This window comes from Trichosurus vulpecula, chromosome 3 (genome assembly GCF_011100635.1).
Source record: "Trichosurus vulpecula isolate mTriVul1 chromosome 3, mTriVul1.pri, whole genome shotgun sequence".
NCBI lineage: Eukaryota > Metazoa > Chordata > Mammalia > Diprotodontia > Phalangeridae > Trichosurus > Trichosurus vulpecula.
In genome coordinates, this window is record NC_050575.1 from 206,905,254 (window position 1) to 206,922,716 (window position 17,463).

General features: G+C 42.5%; 1 protein-coding gene across 1 annotated transcript in view; it reads right to left on the minus strand.

Annotated features, from left to right (window-relative positions):
- Positions 1-17,173, minus strand: part of SCARA3 (scavenger receptor class A member 3) — a 56,492-nt gene extending 39,319 nt beyond the window's left edge. Inside the window, exon 1 of the mRNA XM_036752984.1 lies at positions 16,862-17,173. Coding sequence (XP_036608879.1) covers positions 16,862-16,868 — 7 coding nt within the window. The 5' untranslated portion in view covers positions 16,869-17,173. The remainder of the gene's footprint in view (positions 1-16,861) is intronic.
- Between the last annotated feature and the right edge of the window lie 290 nt (positions 17,174-17,463).

The following is a 17,463-nucleotide window of genomic DNA, read 5'->3' on the forward strand; positions in this document are numbered from 1 at the left end:
TATCCCAATTAAATAAAATGTTGTTGAAAGTTTCATTCATTTCGTTTCTTGAAAATATGCATTTTTGCCTATGTGTCCAGACTTTAGGGACACCCTGTAGAAGGTGTGAAGGGGACTAATGTTTAATCAGCTTGGAAAAACAGACTGGAGCCAGATTGTGAAAGGCTTTAAATGTCAAATGGAGCAATTTGTATTTTATCCCAGAGGAGAGCCTCCTAACTGGTTTCTCTAAATCTAGTTTCTCCATCTCCATGTGAGCACATTGCAGTTGTTGCATTGCTACTCGATAGGGATATATCTGAATGTTTTGGACTAATGGACCCTCAAAATAGATGGCAGGCATATAAAAAAGGAAAGTAACCTTTTGAGATTGGGATACTTTTAGCTGGAGCTGGAATACCCTGAAATGTCCTCAGATGTCCCAGTGGGGATATAGCCCAGCCGCCAGTCAAATCTTCCCTAAACTCAGCTTGTGTCACGTCACTCCTGGGCTAAAAAACCACTCTGTGACTTTTTTTTGTCTACCATATTGAATATCCCCTCCACTGGAGTCCTCTTCTGATGCCTCCTCATGGTACAAGGGTGACTTTGAGGTCTTGGAGCCTATGCCAGCAAAACACAAATTTTGGCAGACCCAGCAATGGATTGTGTTTCTTCTGTTGTCTGAGAATCAGCTTTGCTAAGTCTGAAGAAACTCGTCCACAGAGGGTTGCCCACTGGGGACAGACTTTTTGGCCATAAAAACTCAGGATGGTCATCAACTAAGGGGTGTGTGTGTGTGTATGTGTGCGTGTGCACATGCGTGTGTGTGTGCATGCATGTGCGTGTGTGCATATGTGTGTGCATGTGTGTATGTGCATGTGTGTGTGCGCGCGCGCGTGCGCGTGTGTGTGTGTAGGAGGCTACGTTCTATTTTGAAGGAGAGACTGCCCATCCGGAGAAAAGTATGTGTCTTTTGATGTATGAAATCTGAATTCCTCTGCCTTGATTTTAAGCTCTCCATAATCTGTTCCCATCTTATCTAAACAATTGTTATTTCCCATTACTCCCTAACATACATCCTCTGATCTTGTCTAGTGTCATGTTTCTCAATTAAACTAAACCTCCCAAAGGGATCCCAAAGTGCGATTCTCCTCCCCTGATGGCTACACCCCAGGTATACCCCATCACCTCTGTCTTGATCCACCTTTTATTCTGTGACAAAAATTCTAAGGTACCTCTGCTTCATAGCCTCAGGTTAGTTTGTTCCAGGACAGAGGTTCTTTTTTTTTTTTTTAGACAATCAGGGTTAAGTGACTTGCCCAGGGTCTTACAAGTAGTAAGTATTCGAGGCTGGCTTTGAACCCAGGTCCTTCTGACTCTACTGCACCACATAACTACTCCTAGGACAGGAGTTCTTAACTTTTTTTTGTGTGTAATGGATCCCTTTGGCAATCTATTAAAGCCTATGGATCAATTCTGAGAATAATGCTTTTAATTAATTGAAGGAAATAATAAAGTTCAGTTAGAGTTTAGTGAAAATAAAGATGTAACTTTTTTATCCCATCCAAAGACTTCCTCTGAATGTCCTAGGTTAAGAATGCCTTGTTTAGGGCTCTTGGAGGGTGGGCCACAGGAGCCAAGAAGAATCAGGGAGCCAAGGCAGTACAAAAAATGAGAAGAAAAGGAAGAATTGGAACTGTAGCCTAGTGGATAGAGATCTGGAACTGGAGTCAAGAAGATCTGGGTTTGAATCCCACCTTGGACACTTATTAGCTGAGTAACCCTCAGCTAATTACTTCTCTAGGGACTCAGTTTCCTCATCTGTAAAATGAGGGCATTAGATTTGATGACATCTAAGTCCTTTCAGCTCTAAATCTATGAACCTATGATGCCGGGATCTTAGGTAGTGGGAGCTTTGTGGACTAGTGACAAATTCCCATGAAATAGTAGTTGGAAAATCCTGGACTCCTGGGTTGCTTTATGATCCCACAGCCATTCTAGGTTCATCCCCCCTCTGTGTCTGTATAAATGGTGCTGTACTAACCTAGAATGCCATCCCTCCCTTCTTTCCTTCCTCCTCCTATTGTTTTCTCTTTTTCATCCTTCACTTTTCCTATGTGTAATCAGCCAACTAACAAGTCACCAAGAATTTATTAAGCACCTACTATGCACCAGGCACTGCTAAGCACTGGAATATAAAGCAGGAGCAAAACAATCCCAATCTCAAGGAGCTCAATTCTAAAAGGGAAAGGCAGCATCCATAACTCAATGCAAACAAGACAAACCCGGATTACAGTCATCCCTTCCATACCGAGGGCATTAGAAGTGGGCACCTCCTTGATCTGGAAAATCCATGTAAAATTTTTTGGCTCTCCCTTCATACCAGAGAAGAAGTCTGAATTATTATGGTATTAAAAGATAAAATATATTGATATTATACAATACTATATGTATTTATAATGCATTTCTGAGTTTCTAAACTTTTTCTGTGTTGTCTGCTGGCCTTCACATGTTATCTGTGTCTTCCACAAAACTCCCCCAGAATTCCCATTTAATTTCTTATGCTGACCTGAGATATATCAAAACTGATATGGGGAAAGTTGCAATGTAGAAGGGATAACTGTAGATGGAAGGTGACTTTAGAGAGAATGGCACTGATAGCTGGGGGGACTAGGAAAGTCCTCCTGGAAGAGGTGGTGTGTGAGCTGAGGGAGCCAGTCTTTTCTCCCCTACTAGCTTATAAGCTCAATCAGGGCAGGAATTCTTTTTGGTTCTTTCTTTTTCATGCCCCTCATATACACAGCAACTTTGGTTAAGTTACTCTACCTTTGCCGAGTGTCAGAATAAAGAATTATCTCCCAGGGCTGAACTCTAGGGCTATGTAAGAAATATTGGAGGGAGGGGACAGCAGCTGTTTCACTCATCACTTGTCCTACCAGACCTCATCTTGCCTTACTCCAGACTCTCAACTATGAGATTCCTGGCTAATGCTCCAGAACCAGAAATGGTAAGGAAACCTTCTCAGAAGAAGGAAATTGGGGGTTACTGTGTGGAATTGTTCAATACTAAAGGGATCTATTAACCCTACATTTAGTTCTAGTCTCTGTACCAGACCAATAGTTCACCTCTCCTACCTCATTCTACCTCTTCCTAGAAGTCACTACCATTTTAAAAAAACCTACTCATGAACAAGATGAGATTGTACCATTCCATTGGACTAATCGAATAAATAGTTAAAGACTCCTTAACCCAAGAGAATGCATGTGGGCCAGGGTCAGGGTCAAGGAAACGGTTTCAGGAATGAAATAAAACATATATTTTATTTATTCTTTTATTAGGTCCCTCAGAAAGATCTATTAAAAGGACATTTATTTTATGGAAAAGCCTCTGTATGACTCCATTTAAAAATATTATTTTGTTCAAATATATTTTTAAATGTTCAGAAAAAAGCTCCATCCCTTAAAAATTGGGAGCAAGTTTGAAGAGAGGTAAAAGTCCACAAGAATAACAAGAATGGTTAGTGGATAATCTTCACTATGTGATATAAATTGGGCATTTTATAGTAGCCTGAGGTTTTAAGAACAAGAAACTGGGTAAGACCACTCAGCTGGAGGAAAATGACCTCCAAATTGGAAAGAGAAAATCATTAATTTTTACACAGTCAGCTAGGTGGCACAGTGGCACGTGGAATTAGGAGGACCTGAGTTCAAATCCAGCCTCAGACACTTAGTAGCTCTTTGACGCTGGACAAGTCACTTTGCCTATTTCTGATCTATTTGCCTCAGTTCTTCATCTGTAAAATGAGCTGGAGAAGGAAATATCAAATCAATCCAGTATCTTTGCCAAGAAAACCCCAAATGGGGTCACAGAGTATTGGACATGACTGAAATGATTCAACAACAAAAAAGTCGTAGTGTGGTGCAGATTGTCTCTGCTGCTTACTAGTTAATCATTTCATCTCAGTTTTCTCTTTAGAAAAATAAAGGGGATGGGTCCTGAGTTCTAATTCTAACTGTGCTACTTATAACTGGTGAGACCTTAGAATGGTCACTTAACCTTTTCTTGTTTTGATGTGAAAATTAAAGAAAGCAAGCAAATAGAAGGACAAATAGCATTTTTCCCCTTGATAATTTTGATAGTGTGAGTCCAGAGCATGAGCTACAGATTGGAGAAAGCCATTTGTCAGAATTTTTAATACTATACTGTTATGATAAACCCTAAATTCCAAAGCAATAGCAAATTTGGAACTTATTATCTACTTTAGAAGGCTTCTAACTCTACAGAAAAGTTCAAGTGTTTTGTCTCCCTTATTTCAGAGATAGGACTATAGCTAGATTAAACAGTGATTGTTGATGTTTAAAGATTAGTGTGAAAGCTACCAGATAGTTCCTATATTTGTATTTCATTAAATCTTGCTCCAAATTATGTATATTTTTATTTTTAGTGATTACAGATGAATTGTTATGACTTATTTTATTTAGCAGTTTATTTTTTTGCAGAAAAATATAATTGGCAGGAAAAGTATACTATATTTTTTCTTCTTCTTCCTTGCATTCATGCCCTTGTAGGAAGATTAGCCAGTTGCATCTTAGGTTAACCAGTTACAGAGATAGCACCTAAGAAGAGATAGTGTCTGAAGGGTTAGTCTTAAAGACTCAAATCCAGGAAATTGCATTAACTGTTACAGATTTTAAAAGGCACTTTTGGAAAATCTCTTGTTTAGGTGCTGAGGTCTATGGCCCCAGTGAGATATTATCCAACTGAAACAATAGGGCAGGGCAGAAACAAGGGTGGATATTCTTTAGCACCACAGATTCAGAACTGGAAGGGGCCATCTATTCCAATACTTTTCATTTTACAGGTGAGGAAATTGGGGTAAGGTGATTTGCCTAAGGTCGCACCAATCGAGGGCTCTTTTTAATAGACTACATATACTTCTTTGTTTCTTGTTTTCTTTGATATACTTCTTTGTTTCTAGTCCAGAAGAGCAAGATAGAGAATTTGAGTGTGTCTTGATGTTTCTCTCTGTATCTTCTAAATATTCGTAATGAGATTGGTTTAGCTCTCTGAAGGCAGAAAATAGCCTGAAGCTGTTAACCAAGAAGTCTCCTGCTAGCTCAGCCCTAGATAGAATCATAGATTTGGAGCTAAAAGATACCTGGTCATCAAATCCAGTCCTTCATTTTACATGAGACACTCAGGACCAGAGAGGCTGAGTGATTTGTTTAGAGTCTCCGGGCTAATAAGTGTTTGAGTCAGGGTTCAAACCCAGGTTTTCCTGACTCCAGCTCCAGCCCTAAACTCTTGGTAACCAAAGGTTACGGTCTTAGATCATTCTCTGGTCTGTCTTGGACCATCTGTTCCCATAAGGGGCAACAAGGGGCAGAGTCAAGGAATTATAACTGAAGTTTTCTGTAGCTTCAAAGAACATATTTCGATGGTTATCTTTTGTCAAGTTAACAGTGTGGGTTTTCTAAATAGCTGTTTGTCTAAAAAGAAATAAAAAGCTTTGAGTCTATTGGTAGTCAACACTATAATTTCAGTTGGGGGATAGCTATAGTTAAGGTTAGAAAATGCTGCAATTAAGATTGCAAAATGATTTTCATTAGTCCCAGCCTGCCAGCCGTAGTCCTCACTTGTAACTTCCCTCTGAACTTCTCTGTGTGTATGTGCATATGAGTACTTGCATGGATATACGTCAGAGTCTATTAATTTGCCCTTCTCTCTTCACCTTTGTGAATCTCATCCTTCCACCTGAAGCTTCTTGCTTCACTTCTCATGGCACCCTGGCCTCCCTTGCTCCTGCCTCTGACATATACCTCCATTTGGACCCCAGGGCTTCCATCCACACTGGTTGCTCTGGACACAGATGTCTCATCCTTATCGCCTCCACCCAAAGCTTTACACCCCTTTCACTCTCATCAACTATCTTACCCTTGTTTTGTTTCTTTCCCCTTTTAATTTTGATTTTTTTCTTTTTTCACTGATTTCTTTTTCATTTTTGATTCACTCTGGGATCCTTGGTAGCCCACTTCGCCATTTTGGTTCACTGGGAGGAATGCTGGATCTGAAATCAGAGGACTTGGGATGGAATCAAATCTTGGTTTTGCCATGTACTAGGGCTAGGTGTCTCAGTGGATAGAGGGCCGAGCCCGGAGTCAAGAAGACTCATCTTCATGAGTTCAAACCTGGCCTTTGATGCTTACTAGCTATGTGGCCCTGGGCAAATCACTTAACCCTGTTTGCCTCAGTTTCCTCATCTGTAAAATGAGCTGGAGAAGGACATGGCGAACCACTCCAGGATCTTTGCCAAGAAAACCCCAAATGGGGTCACAGAGAATCAGATAGGACTGAAAACGACTGAACAACGACAACAACAAAGGGGTGAGACCTAGGCACTTTGCTTCAAGTTTTCTCCTCTGTAAAATGAAGGGTTTGGGATCTGATTTCTAATCTTGACTTTAGTATTTATTACCTGTTAGACCTTACACTAGTCACCTAACCTTTTTTTAACTCTAGCTTCCACATCTATAAAATGAGTGTTGGAATGGATGGTTCTCAGGATCCCTTCCAGGTCTAAATCTATGAGCCTACATTCTGAGCCTCAGTTTTTGCATTTGTAAAATGGGAATTATAATACTGGTGGGGGGGGCAAGTAAAATGGTGGCTGTGAATGTTCCTTGTAAACTGTGAAACCTCCGTGTAAAGAGAAGGGCTAATTTTTCATGAGACTGCCTCATCTCCCTTTCCCTCTCTTCCTATCCTTTACTGGCTTGAATAAATTAGAGAACAATTCCAGATGGCAGAGAGCTGAAGTGAATAGAATCAAGTGCTAAAAATATATGGTGTTGATAATAAGTGCTCTGAGCAGCCGGGGCCAGCCCTAAGCCATCCTCCACCACCCAGGGCCTGTTCCTGTCCGAGAGGTGCCAAGTTAGAGACACTCCCTAGTCTCTCTCCTCAACTCACAGATTTCTATTTAAAAAACAAATCAATTCTGAGTAGAAGAACAACTCTTTTTCTCATAGACTCAAAGATCATCAGAGCTGTAAGGTACCTTAGCGGGCATGTAGTCTAACCCCCTACATTTAACCAGAGCAAAGGAAAGACACTTATCCAAGGTCTTACAAATAATAAATGCTGAAGGTAGGGATTGAACTCAGGTCCTCAGACTCCAGTCAGTGCTCTTTCTACTATAATACTCCACCTTTCTATTATGGTGGAGCTGGATCTGAATCTTGGCTCTGCCACTTACTACCTGTGTGACGTTTGGCAAATCACTTGAGCCTCAGTTTCCCCTTCTGTAAAAATGCAGAGGTTGGACTATGTGGCCTCTGAGGTCCCTTCTGTCCCTAAGGCTTTGATCCTAAGAAAGTGCCATTTTCAAAGAACACTGCTTGGCCACCTTAAACATCTTTGCTGCAGCCTCTGGTCTCTAGCAAACATCAGAGGTTTGCAGTCTGGAATTGGAGCTTTCCGAGGGAGGCCCATAGTCCTAGTCAGGGCGTGGGGCCAGCTCATGAGGCCAGTAGCAGAATTTAATCACCCCACGGCTAGCCTGCATGAAGTAGATTTTCCTTGGGATTATGTCACTTTCTCTTGCCTCCCTTCAGCCCATTTCTTTGCTCTAGGGAGCTGTGTTTATGACACTTGATGGGGGCCGTGGAATCTCACCCACCCCCGCAAAGAGATGGGCATTGGGAACCATCTCTTCATGCAGGGGAGAGTAGCAGGGTGTGAACCTAGCCACCAGCATTCATGACAGCTGAGTCTATAGGGCTCCCATGATCAAAAGAGTGGCTAATAGGCTCCTTTGGAGGCAGCAGCCTGGGCCTATATCCACAGAACCACTCAATGCCTCTTCCTCTGGAACCTTTGGCCCAAGGTCCTGAGGGAATTAGGGGTCAGAACTTTAAAATAGTAATCTTGGCTTCTCATGCCATGTCCTTCTCCCAAAAGGGCCTCTTGGTAGCTAGTAATGGCTCTGACATGCAGGCAGGAAGCCATGGAAAGAGATTCGGACCCAGCCCTATTGCTGTGGAGCAAGGGATCTGTGTTTTGAGGGTGTGGGGGGTATGGGGAGGGAACCTTCAGATGTGCCCTGGTCCATGCCAGCTGTGGATTTTCATGGAAAGAGATGGCGTATGTGGGCGGCTGGGGCTGGTGAGGCAGGAAAGAGGGGAACAGCAGGTTGGAAGGGACTCGCCTTGGCAGAGTTGTCCTGGGCACCCTGCCCAGGAGTAGAGTGTTCTGTTATTAGCGTGTATGTGTGTGTGTGTATGTGCGTGCATATGCATGTTTTCTTCAAGAACATAGAATCTCAGAGCTGGAAAGGACCTTAGAGACCAACCCCCTCATTTTACAGATGAGGAATCTTATGCATGTGGTTTTCCCTTCTCTCAGCCCTCTCCTCAAAAAAAAATCCATAACTTGACACTATTTGGTTTGAGAGGAGTGGGGGGATGGGGACACAGGAAGGTTTTGCCAAAAAATGTGAATCTCAGAGGATCAGCTGGGGCTTTGGTGGTGCCATTTCCAGAAAGCTTATAAAATCCAGGGCTTCCTTTCAGAGAAGATTCAGCCTGGAAGGGACCCCTATTCTCTCCCTCCCCCTTCCCAGCCCAGTTGTTTTCCATGGGAAAGAAATAAAGACAACTACCAAAATTCTATCATCTTACAGTACATATTCTGTAGGTCACTAGCATCAGAAAGCAGCTCAAATGTTCAGTGTCTGTAGCCTGGGAAAACACTGTTCTGTGCTGCCACCTTTCCTGCCCAGCTTAATACTGTCAGAGGGATGTTAGTACTTTAACTCAGATCTCCTATAGAATATGGATACAGAATTTTTCTAACTTTTCTCAAGAACAGGGGTCTTTAACCTATTTAAATGACATAGACCCCTTTGGCAGCCTATATATCTTATGGACTTCTTAACAGAATAGTGTTTTAATACATAAAATAAAAAATTTAGTATTACAAAAGAAACCAATTATAGTTAAATACAGTAATAAAAATCATTTTTTAAAAAAGTTAATGGATCCAAGGTTGAATATCTTTGTATTTCAGGGCTGAGGGGACAGCAGGACCCCATCAGGAATGCTATGCCCTTGGGTCCCCAGAAGTAATAATCGTTCCTGTTTCTATAGCCCTTTACAGTTACAAAACACAGAAGGACAGTAGGAAGAGTCTTAGATTTGGAGTCAACGGACCTGGATCAGAACCCCAGCTTTAACCGTTTACCAAGAAGACTGTCCATAGCCCTGCTCAGCTATAGACAGACCCTGCTATGCCTGAACTGATAAAAGACTGTGATATTAACAGAGGTAAAGGAGCTGGGCAAATCATTTTACCTCTGTGGGTTCCAGTTTCTTCCTTTGTAAAACAAGAAAGTTAAATCAGGTGATCCTTAAGGTTTCTCCTTGTTCTAAGATCAAGTTCAGTGTTGAAGCCTATCAGTCATAGGATCTGACAATTAGGACTGGAAGGGGCTTTAGAGAGCCTCTTAGATTTGATTAGACTTGGTCCTAGAGTATGAAACAAGGATCAGCTAATTAATCAATAAGTGTTTACTAAGCTCCTATCACATGCCAGATAAAGTACTCACTACTAATGGATACATAGACAAAAAAAATGAGTGTCATTTGCAAAGAATCAGATTTAGGTTTGATGTCAGGAAATCTTCCTAACAATTAGAGCTAACTCAAAGTAGATTGGGCTACCTAAAGGGGCAATGGGTTTGGAGTTCTTCAAGAAGAGTCTGGCTGATCACCTGTTGGGGAGGTTATAGTTGGGGGTTCCTTTCCAGTGTGGGGTGGATAAGATGGCCACAGAGGTGCCTCCCAACTTTTGGAGCTGTGGTTCTGTCAACTAGTCCAACTGCTTCATTTTACAGATGAGGAAACTGAGGCATAGAGCAATTATAAGTATTTTGTCACTAGATCCAAATAATAACTCTTCCTCATTTTCCAGATGAAGAAAGAAGCTCAGGAAGGTTCTAGGATTATAGGTTTAGAGCTAGGAGGTACCTTGGAAGCCATCTAGTCCAACCCTCTTGTTTAGTAGACGAGGAAACTGAAGTAAAGTAAGTCATTCAGAGCTATACGGTTAATAAGGGCCAGCATTCGTGTCTTCTGACTCCAAGTCCACTATCCCACATTCCACATAAAATCATTAATCATTAGGACACAGACATCCCCAAAAGGTCAGTGACCCAATGTGCTTAGTGCCCTGAGGGATGATAGGATTGTAGATGGAGAGTAGAAAAGAACCTTAGAGACCATCTGGTCTAACCTTCTCATTTTACAGAGGAAGTGAAATAAGGCCCAGGAACACTTAGCCCAAGGTCATATGAATAATGAGCATTGGAGCTGGAATTTGAACTGAGGTCCTCTGTGGTCCTCTGACTTCAGAGCAGGCCCTCTTCCAGTAGGGTTGTTTTGTAGTGTATACCTCTAATGCTTTTCCAGAGAACATACTAGGAAACAGGTGAAGCCAAGCATGGTGGCCCACATATGTAATCCCTGCCACTGGGGAAGGATAAGTCTTTGTTGTTCAGTTGTTTCAGTTGTGTCTGACTCTTCATGACCCCATCTGGGGTTTTCTTGGCAGAGATACTAGAGTGGTTTGCCATTTCCTTCTCCCGCTCATTTTACAGATGAGGAAAATGAGGCAAACAAGGTTAACTTGCCCAGGGTCACATAGCTAGTAAGTGTCTGAGGCCAGATTTGAATTCAGGAAGATAAGTCTTCCTGACTTGAGGCCTCACATTCTATGCACTGCGCCACCAAGCTGCCCAGGATAAGGCTGGTGGAGCACTTAAATTCAAGTGTTCTGAGTTATAGTAGGGCTGAGGTTGATCCAGTATCAGCACTAACGGCACCAATATGGTGGGGGCAGAGTGCCGCCAGGCTACCTAAGGAGGGGCAAACCAGCCCAGGTGGGGAGAACAGAGCAGGTCACAACCTCCTATCAAAACTCTGAGGTGCCATTTCACACACATCAGAAATGACAAATGATGGAGGAAGTGAGGGAAAATATGTACCTTCATAAACTGTTGGTGGAGTTGTGAACTATTCCAATCATTCTGAAGAACAATTTCGAACCATACCCAAAGGGATGCATGCCTTTTGATTCACAATACCACCACTAGGTCTATACCCCAAAGGGATCAAAGAAAAAGGAAAAGAACCTATACATAAACAAATGTTTATAACAGTTCTTTTTGTGGTGGCAAAGAGGTAGATATTGAGAGGATGCTCATAAACTGGGCAATGGTTGAATCATTGTGGCAAAAGATTGTGTTGGAAATTGTGCTATAAGAAATGACAAAGGGAAAAAAAACATCACAAGACCTAAATGAACTGATGCAAAGTGAAGTAAAAAGAACCAGGAGTTCATTGTGCACAGGAACAGCAATGTTGTAGATGATCACCTGTGAAATAGGTTACTCTGATCAATACATGATCCAAGACAGCTCCAAGGGACTCATGATGAAAAATGCTGCTCACTTCCATAAAAAGAACTGATGAACTCAGAGTACAAATTGAAGTATAATTTTCTCTCTTTCTTTTCCTTCCTTCCTTCCTTCCTTCCTTCCTTCCTTCCTTCCTTCCTTCCTTCCTTCCTTCCCTCCTTTCTTTCTTTCTTTATATGACTAATATGTAAATATTTTGCATTATTTCACATGTGTAACTGATATCAATTTGCTTGCCTTCTTAGTGGGTGGGGAAGAGAGAGAATTTGGAACTCAAAATTTAAAAAGAAAAAAATTGTCAAAAATAAATAAACATGAAATTGAAAAACATTTTTGTAAAAATATACAAACCCCACCCCCAAGAAAAAAATAACCCAAACCTTCTGTATTGATCAATATTGGGTTTGGGCTATTGAGTGGCTACAACACTTTTAGCCTGGGTGACATAGACAAACCCAGGCTCAAAAACAAAAAGCAACAAAAAAACCCCAAACAAACAGAAAACAAAAAAAACAGTTGAGTTAGTCTCAAATCAAAGCTATAACTAGCAATTTTTGTGACTGGGTACTACAAGCCACATCCAAGGTAAGTTCCATGAAACTCACCCTCAATCAACTTTTTAAACCAGGACAATGATGATCCTGGTCAGTGGAGACCCTTGGACATTTTGAGGTTGCTGCTGCCTGGAGGAGGGGGTACTGTTGCTGGTAGAGGTGTAGAGTGGGGGGTTGGCTGAAGAGGAGTTCATCTGGGAAGCAGGCCACCTAGTAACTTCCTATTTTCAGTAATTCTTTTTGCTGACAGGGTGCTGACTTCTATTCCTTCTTTTGATTTTCTACTTCTAAATCTGGCACCTTGGTACAAAGCCCACATTGCTCTGCCCCAGTTAAAGCTCTGTCTCTAGTTATCTATTGTATGACTGCACAAAAAGTTCCATAGCATTTCTGCTCTCTGACAGTGGAGCTGAAGCCTCCCTGCCAAACTCCAAAATTCTACTCTTAAGGACGAGACTCTTCATCCTTGGTGATGGAGAAGGGGTGATTCAATTCAATTCAGCAGTCATTTGTTGAAGAACCTACTGCATGATAGGAAAGGTAGGACTTGGGTTTGATTGTAGTAGTTAATGAAGCATCCTTGACCAAGTGAGAAGTATCTTAGTAGATGTCTCTTCTAATAGAATATAAGTTCTTTGAGGGGAAAGGCTGATTCACTTCTGTGTTTGTATCCCCTAGCAGCAGTGCCTGGTACATAGTAAGTGTTTAATAAATGCATGTTGATTGATTCTACTAAAGGTTCAAAATGTTATTTCCAGAACTTTCTCCCCCTCCTTATCATTATTTCACAACCACACCATTCTGAAAAATGGTACAATAGGAAATAGATTTAGAGTCAGATGACTGACTTCAAACCCTGGCTCTGATATTTACTCCATGTGTCACTTCATTTCTTTGTTCCTCAGTTTCCCTTTCTGTAAAGTGAAGGGGTTGCTGGACTAGGTGACCTCTAAGGTCTCTTCTAGCTTTAAACTTAGGATCTGTGATCTTTAATCTTCCAAACCTGGATTTCTTTTCTGAGTTACCCCTGTGAAGGGTGAAGGACCGTGGGATTTGGAATTTGAAGAGACCTTAGAACAGCGATATTAAGCATGTGACCTGTGGGATGCATCCCACAACACTCTTGAGTGGGCCTGAACCATATTAAAATATAATTGGGAAATATTTAGCAAAATAAATAGAAATACAATAGATCATAGATAATGTTGACATGTGGTTTTATAAGTTAATATGTAGTCTGCAGGGATCTTTATATATGGTTTAGTGACCCCACCATTCCTATTTGAATTTGACACCAATGCTTTAAAACATAGACTCATTGGATCATAGATTTAGTGGTAGAATGGACTTTAGTGGTCACTTAGTTCAACATTCTCATTTTTAATGAAGAAATTGAGACTAGAGGAAGTTTAGGGACTCACACAAGGTCACACAGGCTATGGCAGAACTGAGATTGCAACCCACTCCTCTGACTCCAAATCCATGACTCTTTTCCACTATTCCCAGATGACTTAAGTTACAGGCTTCCTTTCTTCTTTGGAGCTGGGCTGTATTGGTGCAACCTCAGCAGACTGGGGCTCTGTCTTTAAAGGCAAAGGCCTCCATCATTCCCCACCCTATCATTATTTTTATCTTATGATGTTTATGCCTGGAATGCTGGCAAGACCCCAAGCCACCCTGACGGGACGTTGGACCTAGGCTTGCCACCATCCCAGGCTTGGTCATGTGTAGGCCCAGCATCCAGAGGTAAGGTCCCAGTCAGGGCTTAAAGCTCCTCCTGATTCCCTCAGGTAATAAATAACCAATACCTTCTTAAAGGTTCGACAATAACCCCTGAGATTTGGGTGTCCAGGAAGCTATAGAATGGAGCTGACTGGATGGGATCCCCCACTGTCAAGCCCTGGAAACCCCTGGGACTGAAAAGAGTTTTGTTATTCATGAAGGGGAGTCACATAGAAAGGGTAATGGAAAGGTGGGATTTTACACAGATCTAGGTAGTGCATTGGACTTTATGAGGTGGGAACTAACTCCGAGTTCTACCCCTTACTACTAATTGGCAAGTCATCAACTCTCTCCACATCTCAGTTTCCTCATCTGCAAAATGGGATGATACCTTGAAGAAACCCTGTGGGGAGTGTAGCACAATGCAAGAAAGTGCTATGGGGCTTGACTCAGCGCCTGACACATAGTAGGTGCATAAAAAATGCTGTTGATTTGACTTGATGACTTGACCTCGACTTGTGTCCTGGATTTCCACCGGATCTTAAACAAGTGGCCTGATTTCTCTGTCCTCAGTTTTTTCACTCATAAAATGTGGGGATTAGACTAGGGGATATCTAAGGTCCCTTCCAGCTCCAGATTTATGAGAGTTTGTGAGGATTTATGAGAACGTCTTTGTAAATAATGAAGATCTCTGGGTGTGTGCAAGGTTAGGATGATATGATCTTGAACACAAAGAAATGTGCCTTATGGTATAGTGGGAAGAGCTCTTGACTCAGCTCTGTTACTGACCTCTTGTGTGTCCAGGAGCAAGTCACCAAGTGTCTTTCCTTATACTTTGTCACAGCACAATACTCTTCTCTTACATCGAGCTGTCCCCATTGTTGGACATATGGAAAGTACTTTGTAAACCTCAAGTGCTACATAAATAAAATAGGAATTAGCAAGAGCATACATTTAGTGCTGGAAGGGATTGTAGAGGTCATGTAGCCCAACCTCCTTCATTTTATGGAGAAGAAAACTGAGGGCCAAGAGGTTGGCTAGTCTGAAGTCACATGGATCATTAGCGGCAGAGCCAGCATGCACACCCACTACACATTTACTGTGTTTTCTACTGCCCCTCTCTGTCCAAATGAGGGGTTTGGGGAGGATTATATCCTAAGGATAGGGGGAAAAAGAAATTCCTCTTATCTGCATAAAACTTTCCATAGCAACTGCATTTGTGAAGAAAGGAAGAAATGATAGGAGGAAAGAGAAAAGGAAGAGAGAAAAGGGAGAGAAAGGAAGGAGAAAGGGAGGAAAGGAAGGAAGAAGGAAGAAAGAAGGGAGAGAAGATAGGAAGAAAAGAAGGAAGAAAGGATGACAGGAAGGAAGAAAAGAGGGAAAGAAGAAAGGAACAAAGAGGGAAGGAAAGAAAGAAAAGAAGCAAGAGAAGAAAGAAAGAAGAAATGAGCAAAAGAAAGAAGGAAGGAAGAAAAATTCTGAACCTAGAAATAGATCATAGTAGATGTTTAACAGTTGGGAAATGGCTGAACAAGTTGTGGTTTATGACTATGATGGAATGTCATCGCAGTGTAAGAAATTAGAAATCTGAATATGAAAAAATATGTGCAACTTACATGAGGTGACGGTGAATTAAGGAAGCAGAACATTGTACGCATTATATAAAAATGATAAAATAAAAGAGTAAGCAGAAGAAAAGAGAATAGAAGGGGATTGGGAAGCAAATAGGACTTTTTACAAAGCTATTTAGCTGAGGTTAATATATATATTTATAATACATTTATTGTATATTATTATAAATATATTTATTGTTTATATAAATATTTTTAAATAAAGGAAAAGAGGGAGGACCAGGCAATTTCTAAGACCTTTGTGAAGGCTAAGACCTCTGTTCCCTGTGACTGCCAGATTCTTCCAACATCTCTCCTTCTCTGCCCAGACTTGGGAGATTGGGCCATGTGATACGCTAGTGCTAATTATCACTTATGACAGACTTAAGGGACAAGAGTAGTGGGAAGAAGAGATATAGCAGAGGAGAGGGCTCTATCTGAATCTTGATCCCAACACCAAAAACAGTCCGAAAAGTTTCTTCCAAGACAAAATCCCTATTGACCTGGGGTGAAGGGCTCAGTTCCTCAGCTGGCGCAGGTTGCCCTGCTTAGTTTTGGCCCTAGCTACTTATTTCTAGAGAATGGTGTAGGTGAGAGGCACAGTAGGGTCAGGATGAGGACAGGGGAGACCTGTAGAGAGATTTGAGGAAGTCAGGAGTGAGGTGGGGGGAGCAGCGCCAGAGCAGGCAGGGCTAAGAAGCTTTGGACCATCATTCTTTTTGTGCCCCCATCCTACTGGAATTCTTCATCCCAAGTAAGAGAGCAGAGGTGCTGGCCATCCCTTGAAGCCAATTCCTGGGAATCATTCCTGGGGACAACTGGCAGAGCTGTACCTCAGACTAGTGATGGTTAGATGCTTTGCACTGTTATGGGGCAGGGACAGGTGGGGCCACTTGACTTATCAAATCTCACTACTTGGTTGCAGTTGCTGTCATTGGAAGTTAGAGCTCCTCTAGGATTCAAGTAGTAATCTCTTTAAGCCTCACTTTCCTCATCAAATGGGTATGGGAGTTGGAGAGACATGTGATGGGGAAGGAGGGACGGCACTGGTCTAACAACCTGACTGTTTGGATGAGAGGAAAAGCAGAAACCTTATCAGAGAAATAACTTCCTGTGGGTCTCGTATGCTGGAACTCTTCTGCCCTGGTTACTACTCTCCATCATTTCTCCGCCCCACCTTCCTATCTCTCCTCCACCCCCTCTATCTGTCTACTTAAGAGCTCTTCTGTCCATCTGTTTATTTAAATGCTCTCTGCCCTGCTCCCTTGCCGCCTGTCACAGAATCGGGATCTCCCAGTATGGTTAGAATGCATACAGACACACCTCCCCCGCTCCTCTCCTGCCCTGAACTTGAATGTTTCCATCCCGGGACACCCACAGCAGCCTTTCAGACAAAGCAGCCCATTGTGTTCCCTGTCCCCAGCTTCTCCCAATGGTCAGAGGGAAGAAGGTGTCTTTTAGCAGGCCTGACCCCGAAGGGCTCTCCCTAACCCTAGGCCCCATCTTTGCCCAGAACTTACCTTTCATGGTCTCGTTGTTAGTCGGGAGCCAGAGGTGGAAGGTGGTGAAAGGGGCTCTTGGGAAGCTTCAGATGCTTCTTGGAATGACCTGGGAGGGGTTAGCTTTGGTGGCCCAGGACAGGATGGCAGGTGACTCCCTAGAGGACTATACAAAGCATCTTAGTGCCCCTCTCAACCCAAGAGCTACAATGGGGAAGGGATTAGCTTTCTGGACTCATCCTTAGCCTCTGGACCTCTCTCAGGGCTCCCTCAAAGGCCTGGGATTCGAGGGTTTATTTCATGCCCCAGGTTAGAATTGTACCCTGCGGTGACTCCTCCCCACTGGCATTTGCTGCCTAGGGCCTGGAGCTGACACAGCTGTTCTCTCTAACCATCCCTCCCCACTCACCCAACAGCAAGGAGTCACCCTGTTTCCCACTAGACATCCAAACTCCAAGTGTGTGATCCAGGCTTCCCGTGCCTCCCTCTCCTTCTCCTCCCTCTCCCAGCCTCGTCACTTCTTGGGCCAAAGCCCAGATCAACTTCCTTGGTATTTTTGAAACTGCCGCGGCCAGGACTTCTTTGTGTGGCTGTTTCCTCCCTGTGAACCGCCCCCCTGTCGC